Source organism: Alligator sinensis, unplaced genomic scaffold (assembly GCF_000455745.1).
Source record: "Alligator sinensis unplaced genomic scaffold, ASM45574v1 scaffold167_1, whole genome shotgun sequence".
NCBI lineage: Eukaryota > Metazoa > Chordata > Crocodylia > Alligatoridae > Alligator > Alligator sinensis.
Window position 1 is genome coordinate 335,465 of NW_005843015.1, and position 12,557 is coordinate 348,021.

At 42.4% G+C, this 12,557-nt stretch overlaps 1 protein-coding gene across 2 annotated transcripts in view; it reads left to right on the plus strand.

Moving 5' to 3' along the window:
• LUC7L (LUC7 like) overlaps positions 1 to 12,182 on the plus strand; it is a 23,407-nt gene extending 11,225 nt beyond the window's left edge. Inside the window, exons 3-9 of one of the 2 annotated variants that reach the window (XM_006036754.3) lie at positions 1,228 to 1,371; positions 1,941 to 2,117; positions 3,268 to 3,356; positions 6,523 to 6,552; positions 7,091 to 7,261; positions 8,444 to 8,505; positions 10,060 to 10,195. In XM_006036754.3, the coding sequence (XP_006036816.1) occupies positions 1,228 to 1,371; positions 1,941 to 2,117; positions 3,268 to 3,356; positions 6,523 to 6,552; positions 7,091 to 7,261; positions 8,444 to 8,471 (639 nt within the window). In that variant the 3' untranslated portion in view covers positions 8,472 to 8,505; positions 10,060 to 10,195. Of the gene's footprint in view, positions 1 to 1,227; positions 1,372 to 1,940; positions 2,118 to 3,267; positions 3,357 to 6,522; positions 6,553 to 7,090; positions 7,262 to 8,443; positions 8,506 to 10,059 lie in introns of both variants that reach the window. The other variant, XM_006036753.2, reaches the window with a different exon arrangement.
• Positions 12,183 to 12,557: the final 375 nt, after the last annotated feature.

Genomic DNA, 12,557 nt, shown 5'->3' on the forward strand with positions numbered 1-12,557 from the left:
CCCCCCCTTTCCAAAAACATACACATTCTGCTGCAGTTGGCCACTCTGGTACACAGCTGGAATTCTGCTATATTTCTAACAGCCAGCTGTGTCTTTACTCCCTACCTGACCACAGCTCCTTATCATGCTTCCTAGCCCTTGGGGAGACTTAGCACTCCCTGCTACCTCCACAGTTAGGCAAGCACACTTCAGGCAAGCACACTTGAAGTTTAGTAAACTTATGTCTAGGAAACAAGAGAAACCAGAAAAGTGACAACACTGCCAGCTGCAGGTCGCCTACCTACTAGAACCCCCAGAGCATGGGTGTAAGCACTGCTCCCCTCCCTCTTTCCATTCAACGTCTGAGAGGTATCCTGGGCTGGGTGCTTACTTCCACCCCTTGGTGTTGGAGCCATAACACTTCACACTGTTGAAACTGTTAGGTGTGTTCACACCTTGTCCTGCAGCAGTTGTGAGCCAGGGGAACAATTGCAGATCAGTGACATTTGAGACCTGGTTCATTTGTCTTATGCATCTTTGCTTTTGAAATACTTGTGGTTCCCATTGTACCTTTGGGGCATCATCTGTAAGGATAATAAAGGATTATATGGAAGAGCCAGCATGTACCATTTCAAAGGACAGTACATTCCTTGCTGGTTGATCTAAGGGTGGTGAAGTTTCTGCCAGCTGTTGTGCTGTTCCGCCAGCCAGCCAACTAAGGAAGTTGGGATGGGGCCATGAGTGCAGAAGGGAGTTATAAACCATAGCATGCAGCTGGAAGTATCGGAGGCACTTAAACCAATGTGTTTAATGTGCATGGATTGTTCAAGGATTCGGGTGCTATGCTATTCCTCATCTTTTTGCTCAGATTCCATATTAAAACCTTAGGGACTGGTGTTAATGGGGTGTTTGTAATTGCTGGGAGACTAAAGGAGTTTTCAAGGGAGTCTCGCATCTAAGGTAGAGTTGTCATTGTTTTGAAGGAAGTCTTCAGTCACGTTTAGAAGATCCTTATGTTGTTGGGGAGGCAGGCAGGAGCAAAGGACAGGAGATAGGATGAGAGGGGGTTGGGGATAACTTTCTCTTTCAACCTGTGGGGAGACTGCAGGCCTCCCTGGCTTTGGGGTGATGGTGGTGGCAAGGTGGCTTCTCTGTTTCTGTAAGTGTAATGAAAAGGCTTATTAGTCACAAGCCCCATGAAAGTTACTGCATTCTTTGGCTTGTTAAAAAATAAGTTCCTCTTTTCAGGCGGAAAAAGTGCACGAGCTGAATGAAGACATAGGGAAACTTCTGGCGAAAGCTGAGCAGTTAGGAGCAGAAGGGAACGTGGATGAATCTCAAAAGATCCTGATGGAAGTGGAGAAAGTCCGAGCAAAAAAGAAAGAAGCGGAGGTTTGTTGAAAACAGTAATCTTAATATGTCATAATAGTTTCTGTGTAACAGCTAACTGAATCACTACACAAAGCAGGAAATTCCCATCTAGACAACTTCCCCTCTTCTCTACCTCCACACTGGGTTAGCAAGTAGTTGGCCACAAGGAATGAAAACTGATGAAATGGCTTTGGGGGCTTGTCTACACTGCAAGCTTTTTGCCAACAGAAGTTCTGGCAGCTCCACATGGCTCTGCTGCATAAAGTTGTATCAGCAGGATGCATAGTGTATTCTGTAAGGCACCAGCTATTCAAAGGACAGTGATAGCCTGCAGAGTGTGGGCACATGTACAAATGCATTCTGGCATCTTTCCTGTTATGGCAGAAGCCTTTTGTTGGTTCCTCGGCCAGCAGAAAGAAGAGATTCTGCTTGCAGATGTGATGAAAAATGAAGGTGTCACAGTTTTGCTGAGGGTACCTGAGTCCTGTCAACCAAACTTTAGTATAGACCAACTTACAAGCTGCAAGCTGTTTAAGAGTGCTTAATGCATGGTGGGTTCCTTATGTTGGCTTGTATCTATTTCTCTTCAGGAAGAATACCGCAATTCTATGCCAGCTTCCAGTTTCCAGCAGCAGAAGCTGCGCGTCTGTGAGGTCTGTTCAGCATACCTTGGTCTCCATGACAATGACCGCCGTCTCGCTGATCATTTTGGTGGCAAATTACATTTGGGCTTCATTCAGATCCGTGAGAAACTGGATCAGTTGAGGGTAATCCTATTAAACCTCTTTTCTCCCCTTTAGATAGCAGTGGGTGGCAGTTTAGTGGATCCTTGCCACTTTGTCATGCACAGTCCCTTTCTCTGGCTTATATGAAAGCTCTGCCAAATCCTTGTTCTCGAAAGCTCTCTGATTTCAATAACAGTGAATCTTCAAATGGAGGCTTGTGTACCTTTGCCTTAAGTTCTCCCTTATAATGTCTGATTAACTGAAATTTTACTATTAGAGGAATATGCCCCCCAAAATACCAAATTAACTTCTCCTTTAATAAAGAAATTCTTGAGTATGCACTGCATTGTAGTCCATTGGGCTGAAGCAACGTTTATCACTAATTCTAAAAGTATTTTCTTTTTAATTTTGAAAACCAGTAGGAGACCTCCAGACAAAATATTTTATAAACCTTAATGTGTTACATTGTGCTGTCAGCAAAGATCTTGCACAGGTCCAATCTTGATGACAGAGCACTTTTCAAAGCCACAGGTACTCTGACTTGGTGGGACTGATGTACTTAGCTAGGTCAGTTTTTACAGAGTCCTTACAAACAAACAGGAGCTTTCTAGCTTTCCCATCAGTGTTCTTCATTTCCATGCTATTCTTATTTTGGTGGTTAATTCTTTATATTGCAGTTGTGTCAAAATACACTAACCTCAAGATTTAGACATTGTGGTAGGTTTATACAGAGTGAGACGATCCCTGATCCAAAGAGCTCTTATGGGTGAAGTAGATAGTACCACAGACAATCACAGGCATAAAGGCCAGAGCAGGAAATACATTCCTTGCCTCACCAAAATCTGCAACAGCTGAGGACAATGGTAGAAGAAACAGAAATGCGAGTGGAGATTTTGACAGCAAAGTCAAAAATTTGCTTTTGAAGTGTTTTATATAAATGTATAAGAAAGTCATTGCCATCCATAGTTTGTTTTTCAGCCCTTCTTCTGTCTTGACTTTTATAAGCAAAATAGTCCTGTGTTCTGACTTTCAAACCAGTAAGGAAACAAATGACGTGTTGGAAAATGTTAGAATAAAATCCAGATTCTTCTGAATTATTACATTTTTCGCCTCAGTACTTATAGGATCTTGCTACACTGGTTTGGGCCGCTACAGAATGTCTAACAAACTTGTGAATTCCTTCCTTACCTAGAAAACAGTGGCAGAAAAACAAGAGAAAAGAAACCAGGATCGTTTGAGGCGGAGAGAGGAACGAGAACGAGAAGAGAGAATGGGCAGACGGTAAGTGAAAGCAGTGAGCCCCTCTTTTGGGGTTAGGATTTAAAATAGTACTGCCCTTGTGCAGCAATTACAAGAACCACAAGAATGGCAAATGAATCCTTTCCAAACGTAGGCCTTTGTTAGTGCTGAAAGATCTGCCACAGCATATGCAATGGGGGGCAGCTATGCCAACACAGGTAAGCCTTTTGTTGGGCCCATTCCTCATATTGGGTGTTATCTTTACCATGAGAGCATGCAATTAAAATATACAGCACTTAAAATGTGTGAGCTCCCACATGGTAGTTTACCTAATTAAGAACCCAGCTCAAGACGCATGCAGGAGGTGCAATTGTGTGGATCGCACATTATATCCAATCATGCCTTTACCTACACTTGTAGAGGGAACCGAAGAGTGCTTTCCATGGTAGCCCCTCACACTTGGAGCTTTTCAGTTTTAGTTTCGTAGTTGGTAGGGTCGGAAAGGAATAGTTCTAGGGTCTCTTATTTGATCAGTCTTTCTTGTAAATTCTGGCTCAACTTCCATTTATTTCTCTCTCCTTCCAAAAGCAGACTTTGGGAACAGGGCATGGATTCTATGCATGGCGCTGCTTATGTGCTGATTTTCAGAAATTGCACTTTTGGACATACATAACATTTAAAGAACAATGTATTAAAAATGTTGAATTGTGTTGGTATGGAAACTTGCTTTGTTCCTATAGCTTCTTTGTATGTCATTGCTTAGGTTGAGACCTCAGCCCTTGTCCCACACAGACATATGTATCCATCTCTTTGTGAGTCCTGCTGTCTTAATAATAATTAACTGTCCTCCTCAGTGGAACTTAAAGCGCTTTATAAAAACAGTGTTGTCTTACATGATGCGGGGAAGGGAGGAAACTGAGGTATGGAGAAGGGGACATGACTGGTCCCAGAGTCACTTAACAGCAATGTTAGGAAGACAGGTACCGTCTTGTTAGTCCCAGTCCAGTGCTCCAGTCTTTAAGCTATGTTTCTCTTTCTTACAAGGAGGCAGATAACACTTCCCTCAAAAGCCCAGAGTAGTGTGTTCCTAAACCATCAAATTCAGTGTCCATCAGACAGACCCTAACATATTTATTTAAGGCATTGAGTTTTTTTTCCATGTGTTATTGCATTGATCATGTTTTCATACCGTACAGAAATGTTAAAAAAAGCATCAAATGAACCCAGGGAGTCCCTGCTGCAGCCTGGAGGGCTCCGCCCTGCTTGCACTGTGCCTGCCCCCCTGGTGCGCACAGTCCTCCTGGTGCGCACAGTCCCCCTGTGCCGGCCAGGCAGTGTTCACCTGTGGGCAGGACAGCTGTGCCTCACCCCCACAGAGCTGCGCAGCCTGGGCCAGGCTCCACCTCTGGTGCCACAGCACCCGCACTGCAGCCTGAGTCTGCAGAGCCCTGGGGCCGACCCCATTCTCCACCCAGACCCTGTTCTCCTTTGGCTGCTGCCTTCCCACTCTGCCAGCAGTGTCTCCCCCACATCTGCTCTCCCCATGTCTCTCTCCCTCTCTTTTTTTTTTCCCCACTCTGTGTTCCCTCTCCCCTCCCCTCTCTCTCTCTCTCTTCTCTCTCTGTTTGTTCACTCTGTTCACTGTCTTCTGTGTTCTCTCACTCTCTTCCTCTCCTCTCATCAGAACACACTTAACAAAAAAGAATACACAAGAACAAAGGTAGTATATGAAGTTTTATTTATTGTCACCAGGTTTAGAATTTTTAGAAAACCTGGTATTTACTGTAAAAAAAAAAACAAACACGTCCCCCCGCCCCCCCCGGCAGCAACATTTATGATGATTAACTATATTAATATACAGTGCGTCCTGCCATGTACCCTCTGCCCGTTTTGTTTTTCTGGTGTACCCACAGTCTGACACCTTACAGGGTACACAATGCGGTTTTTTCGGTACTCTGGACAAAAATATTGCCTGGTTTACACTGTCTTTTTTCCAATGTACATGTATTTTATATGGCTACCATAACTGATAAAACAATGTTTTATGTTTATTAAATGTTTTGATGTTTTAATACATAGTCAACCTGTGTGTATGGAAAATTTGCTAGTGGTGCTTAAGGCTGTATCATTTTAAATTGGTGGTACTCAGTCTGCCAGAGTTTGGGAACCGCTGGGTTAGGGAATAGGTCTGTAGCATTTGTGTGTATTTGGATCCATAAAAAATGTGCTTGCTTTGAAGCAGACGTCTACAGTTGAATGACAGACATCTATTCATGTTAGCATTTTAACAGGTTCTGATCATTTATGTCCAGAAATCATGAGATTTTTAGACTTTGTTGTTCACAGGCTGATGGAAAATCTGATACATAAGAGTGGAACTGAAAACCCAGTGTGCTAATTCAAGCCACTACTGTGGAAAAAGTTGCTAGGGTTTAGTTGACATGTTTAAAAAGTCTCTAACCCTGAGAATGCAGTAAAATGTTCCTGATGCATTTCTTAATTATCTTTTTTAATATCAGTTCTTTACCAAGAACTAAAATTCTCTTCCCCCACCCCACACACAAAATCCATGTAAAAACCTTGTTGAGTAGATTTAGCTAGGTTTGTAAAATAGGTAATGATACTTGCCTCAAGTTGCCCAAAAATATTTATATGTTTTATTTGTATATGATCATAAATATATAGTAATTAATATAATATATTAATAATGTGTGTGTGTCCAGGCCACACCTCTTATGTGATCTAGATACATTTGTAGATTTGAAAATAATTAGGTTTGTTCTTACAAAAGAGAGCGTTTGCAACTAATATATTGGACATGAACAATGGATTATAAAATTCGAGTGAATGCCCACATCTCAAAACTTTATTTTTCTTTAAGCCTCCAACCCCAGTATATCAAAAGGTTTTGGAGTCACTTGGTTGATCACTTAAATTTTGACCAAAAAATCTATGCTGGGCATAAGAAATGTTCTTGGCAAAATTTTGTTAAAATTGGTTTCCACAAAACAGTTTGGCTTTGTACTTGTGTTATTACAGGAAAAAAAAGAAATTTTCAACCAGCTCTGGTTTGGATCAGGTTAACTATAACTAGTGTGCTGCAGAACCCTGAGAACAACTGCTAGAGAACAGGCTGTTTTATAGAAACTGTTGATGATATCCTAGTTTCCTCTTTATAGTAGTCTCAAACAAACGTTATTCTTTTCAGGTCTGGATCAAGAAACAGAGATCGTAGAAGGTGAGTATGCAGATCCCTCCCCATATATATTGCCATCCTTTGTTTTAGGATAGATCAAAATGAGTTATTCTTTCCAGTATCCAGTACAGTACTTCCCTAGGAAAGTCTGTTGGCAGTCCTTTTAGAGAGACTGCATGACACTTCCTCATACCATCTATTTTCTCACCCCTCTTTCCTTGATCCCATTTCCAAATGCTGTATATTCAGCACCTGTGCTCTGCATCAGCATATGCTTGAATTTGTTTGAATTGGAACTTTTTAGACAACTTCTAGAGAGAGAGAGAGAATTTACTGGCTTTGGGTTCTGATTGGTAAAACTCTACCCCAGGACACTGCATGTTCCCTTGAGGGATTGCCTTTTGTGTTGGGCAGTGTATGGCCTTGATTGTAAAACAGCACAGGTGAACTTGGTGGCTGAATCTTCATATACACTATGTTACTCTGAAATGTTTTTGTCTGGATTATTGACGGAAAGATGGCTCAACCATATACTGAACACATACAGTCTGGGTTTGAAATGGTTTTTCTGTCCCTGCAGATCGCGATCTCGGGATAGGAGGCGAAGGCGCTCGCGATCAGTTTCTCGTGAAAGACGGAAGTCCCGCTCCAGGTCCCGAGAACGTGACCGACACAGACGCCACCGAAGCCGCTCACGCAGCCACAGCAGAGGTCACCGCCGGGGTTCTAGAGACAGGAGTTCAAAACATAAGTATGTACTCAGTTCACTTGGCACTACCAGGGTGGGGCCCCTTCTCTCAGACTCCTTGGCTTCCTAAAAGAGCTTACTGTCAGATGAACAGTAATGCATATGATTTTAGAGCCAGGAGCTTCAGTGTTTGTGACTAACTCCTGAGTCGGCAAAATTCTTTCCAAAGGCTGTCCATAGACAGTCGAATGAGAACAAGTTGGCACTAAATGGAACAATAGCTTAAAAATCGAACCTAGACTAAAAACTGCTTTCCATGTGGAGTCACAGCTTAGAAGAGTGTTCCTAATGCCTTGGTGAACAGGAAAAGGCCAGGTGCCTGCTTGTGCTAACCTGTAAATTACAGACATGCAGGTGTGCACATGTGCACACGCACACATATGCATGCACACAGCAAAGCAAAGTAAATGGGGTTGCGCATTGGCATGCTATGACTAGCTGCTGGTTGTACAGCTATCTGCCTTATCTTAGCCCACAAGAATGTATTTTTGTTGGGAAAAGGATATGTTGTTTGCTGGGGAGTGGACTGCATCTCGAGCAGGCTTTGGCATGTTTACCCATGAAAAGTGGAAATTTTTCCAAAGAATGCTTTGGGAGGGAGAAGAGACGCATATCCTCTGTCATCTCTTGAAGCAATGCTATAGCAGCTCTCTGGTTGAGAAGTGTTTGATATCTTTCCTCTGGGACTTAACAGCCCTTGGGTTAGTGGGTTAAACGGGAGGGGAGGAGAAAAAGTCATTGAAACATAATATTAGATCTTTGCCCCAGACTGTTGGCATGCCCTTTTGCAGTGCTTCCAAGCCCTGGAGCTGGAGGTCTGAACCGTGATCCTGTATGTGCAAGCATGGCTGTTTGCTACAATTGGACCAAGTAGGCTCGTGGGTGCTGTGAATCAAGTTTCTTGGACAGCTTTGAGGAAGGTGTTTTAAATGCCACCTCCCTCTAATTGGACCCATTTGAGTACAGTAGAAAAGAAAAAAAAAGTATAACTTGCATGCCATGCCTTGCAGCACTGCTAGCCAAAGGGAATAAGAAAGGCTTTTACAGATACCTGATGGGGAGGGAAAGGAGCATTAGAGTGAAAGTAGATCTCTTAATTAAATGAGGGGGGTGAAAATGTTGTCTCTGGAATGGCTGAGATACTAAAGTCCTTTTTTAAATCTGTCTTGAACATGAAAAATAAAGAAAAGAAGTTTGGACAATTAGGAAGTGAGGAAGACCCAGTAATAACTATTACTAAAGAGCAGGTAAGGGAATACTTCGAAAAGCTTGAATGTATTCAATCAGCCGACCTAGATAAAATGCATCCTAGGGAGCTATTTAACAAACATATTATTCTAGTTACATTTTTTTCTAAAAACTCGGAAGGAATTGGAGAGGTTCCAAAGACTGGTAAAACAGTAGTGTAATTCCCATTTTCATAGAAGGAATTGCTGAGCTTGATGCTTTATTTTTCCATTGGTTTGAATGCCCCACTTAAACTAATCAAACAGATATTGAGAGCAGTCAACTTCTAAAGCGTAGTACAATTATGGGTTGTGAGTGCCCATGTAAGGATGTGTTAACAAATACATCATGTCAAACAGGTTTGCTTGCTTGCTTGCTTTCTTGGCTAATTGACAGAATGTATAGTAGATGAAGGCAAGGTAGCTGGTATGTTTAGGTTTTATTAAACATTTGATGCAGTGCCTCCAATTCCTGTGTTCCAGACTAAATCAAGCTTTCATTTAAAACAACCCCTAAGTCATCCTCTTGTGGCTGTAGAGAGGAAGCATGTTCTGTATTTAAGGAGCTCTAGATTTTTTTAAGGTCTCTGAAAGCATCCCTTTAGTTCTGAGAAGTGGGTAAACACCTCTTGAATATACTTGATAACTTGTTTGGTTCTTAACAATCAGCTTGGGTCATACTGGAAGACTGTGACTCGGGAATTGTGGCTGCTTAATTCTCCACTTGCCAGCATGTAGAATTGATGAAACAGATGATCTATAGCAATGATTCTCAACTTCAGAGCAGCAAGCCAGGTGTTTGCAACCTGGCTGCAGTGTGAGCTACTGGTTGGGTAAGTGGGGAGGGAAGTAGCTGCCAACCTGAGAGAGAGAGAAGGTGGAGTGAGAAAAGAAGAGCGCTTACCATGGATAAGTAGTACCTGCAGGGGGGGAGAGAAAGGGAGGGAGAGGGTAAGCAGGGAGGGTTGTGTGTACATTAGAGCTGTGCTTTGAAACAAGAATATTAGCAGATATTAAATTTTTGACAATGCGAAGTAACGAATATCCAGGATTTGAAGTAAGCATTTTTGTTTAACAGTCAGTAATTAAAGGAGTTCTTGGGTAGGAAGTTGCTGCTTGCAGCCTCAGAGGGTGCTGCAAAAGAAACTGAAATAGAGTAGAAAGATTGCAGGAGGAGTCATACTAGTAGTTGCCATGTATATAGGAACTGCTCCTGTTGCCCAGCAAACTGTCAGGTGATCTTAGAGGGCACATCCTAAAGAGCTTATAGTACTGAGCAGGAAAGAATGGGATGAAACCAACACAGTGCTTTTCGCATAAAGAAGAGTTACTTGAATTCCATTGACAGTCATTGGATGATTCTGTTACATAAAAAAAAAAATGCACCAGATGCTGTTTGCTCTTTATTTAGTATGGGGTAATCTTTTTTCTCTGATGGGGCAGTAATTAGGCATATGTCTCTTTAAGCTGCATTATACTGCATGTTTCCTGAAAAGAATGAGTCTGCCATCAAGTGTACATTTATGATTGTTTTTAGTTGTGAAGTTTATAGTTATGATTTACTTTCTACTTCAGATCCTCTAAAGATCGATCTTCAAGAGAAAAGTCACGAGACAGAGAGAAGAAAGAGAAGAGCTCTTCTGAGAGACGGCACGAGAGCACAAATGGCAAATCTCGTTCCAAGAGATCAGAAGAGAGAGAAGCTGGCGAGATCTGAACTCAAACGATCTGTGTTGCACTGTAAATAGTCTGATGAAACATTCTACACAAAGCCTAAATTTCCCATTTATATTTACTGAATACAACTCATCTTTTGTAGTTTTGAATTTTTATTGTTTGGCAGATAGCTGTGAGTTTGTAGGGATACAAAGTTATGTACTGTTTAACAGGATTTGTTTTAGTAGGAATAAATAAATCTGATGGATTGTTTTCAACACGGGCTAGTGATTTTACACACTGTGTGTTTGTCACAAACTAACGAATGCAGCGGTTAGAGCTAGTCCTGTGGTTGGAAACACAACCTGCTGTAATATTTGTAACACTTGTGCCCTTTCAGAACATCCACTTTGACCCCTTGCACCACTGGAGTTTGAAATCAGTAGCACTGATGCTAACTGAATTCATTTTTCTTCAGTTTGTACATGTTCAGAGGAATTAGGGATTTCTTTTTTTTTTTTTTTTAAGTGTTTAGGAAGCTCATTTCATGTTTTCAGGATCTGAAAGAATCCCTTGCTATTCCAGTTAGAGACAAACGAAATGTGCCCCGATCTTTCTCTTAAAAGCTACTGTTCATCTTTATGAAGATGGCTTGCGCATCTGGGGCACTTTGTCAAGATACTTTCAGGTCTACCCCTAGTGATGATATAGGTACCTAGTATAGGAAGCCTGTGTTTGAATGAGTTATTTAGATTGGTCTCTTGTAATTGAGTTCAACAATGAGGATTTTCAGAGCTTGTCTATTAACCTGCGCACTATGATCAGATTATAACTTCCTAGATCTGGTTTTGCGAGTTGTGAAAATTTGCAGGTATAAGTCATTAGGGACCAGTCAAACAAAGATTGTTTGCTTGTTGGAGGCAGGCTTCTAATCAAGATGGAGCAGAATTCTGCTTTCACATACATCTTAAGGATAGTTGCTTGTACAGATTGCAGTGTATGTGAATTTCTGCCAAACTCTTCTCAATGCTTTCAGCTGCCAGTGAAATAAATCTGGTGTATAGTAATAAAGCAGGGAGGCAGGGTGGGAATTACAAAAGCATAATTGTTTATTTTTTAAATTAAGGACAAAAACTTCCTGTTCCAGCCACAGTGGTGACCCTGAGACTGCACAGATAGTGTAGCTGAAGCAGTTACAACACATGCTGAATTTGAGCTGAGGAAGTGGAATTCTAGCCACTACTGTACAGTTTTGACCTACCAGCCAGCCTGTTCATTAATTCATTCAGGCAGGTATCTTAAATTAAGACAATTAATCTTAATATTTTCACTCAGTGGAAACGCAAGGCATTTGTAAATAAAACTAGCAGTACATCTAGTGTGTTGGGGTTTTCTGGCTTTTTTTTTTTTTTTTTAGATTAACTTTTTCCCCACCTCCTTTCTTTAATTTGGGACTTTTTTTTTTATTTGCAGAGGTGCAGGAGCTGTCCTTACTATGTTAGTCTTCTAGCTGCATGTTTAATTATGGCCAGAATCTAGTTGCTTTTTATTTTACAACTAATATTACATTTTAATTATTTTTAATCTCCATGTACCACAGTCTGTGAGGTCCCTCCCTTTAGGGCTGTTACTTGCAAGGTCACCTCTGGAATACATTAACAAGTGATGAGAGAATGCCAATCGGATGGCAGTTGTAATAGGTGCAGTGGGCCCAATTTTGTCTTTAGGTACACGTGTAATTTCTGTTGAAGCTAGTAGTGAGGACAGGGTCTGGCCCCCAGAGCATTTCCTTTCAAGGAATACAAATGACCTAATTGAACTCAAAAGCTGATCACATGCAAATGTAGTGGAGTGTTAGAAGGGACCCCACCTTGCACTGATGTGTTGTATGTGCAACATTTGCAGTCTGTCATGATGTCAGAGCATTTTGTTCTTTATATGGCACCTTTGCTTATGAAGAGGTTTGGTCTAAGCATAAAACTGTAAGTAAAAATGCTGTTCTCTTGCCAGTCTGACTCACATTAAAGACTTATGTTTGTGGCTTGGCGTGATCCTCTGGCTCGTTCTTCAAAGTACTGCAGGGTCTGGACTATGCTGCTCTTTCCTTGGTATTGTCCCCACGCGCGGGTCTCGGCCGCGGTGCCAGGCTGCGCCGGGGCTCGCCAGCGGACTGCGGTTTACCTACTGAAACCTGGGGGAAAACTTCGCATCAGCCCTAGGTAGCGGACGCCGAGCCCGACTTCCCGCGCTGGGCTCGGCGTTCGGCTCGGGCGGTCCCGCCGGACTGCTCCCGGGTTGCTCGTCTGCGCCTGGCCCAGCCGAGGGCTTGGCCGAAATCCCTCGCTCGCCGCGGTCCGCCGGCAAGGGGGGGCGGGCGGGCGCGGGGCCGGAAGTGCTGGCGCAGGGGCGGGGCCGCT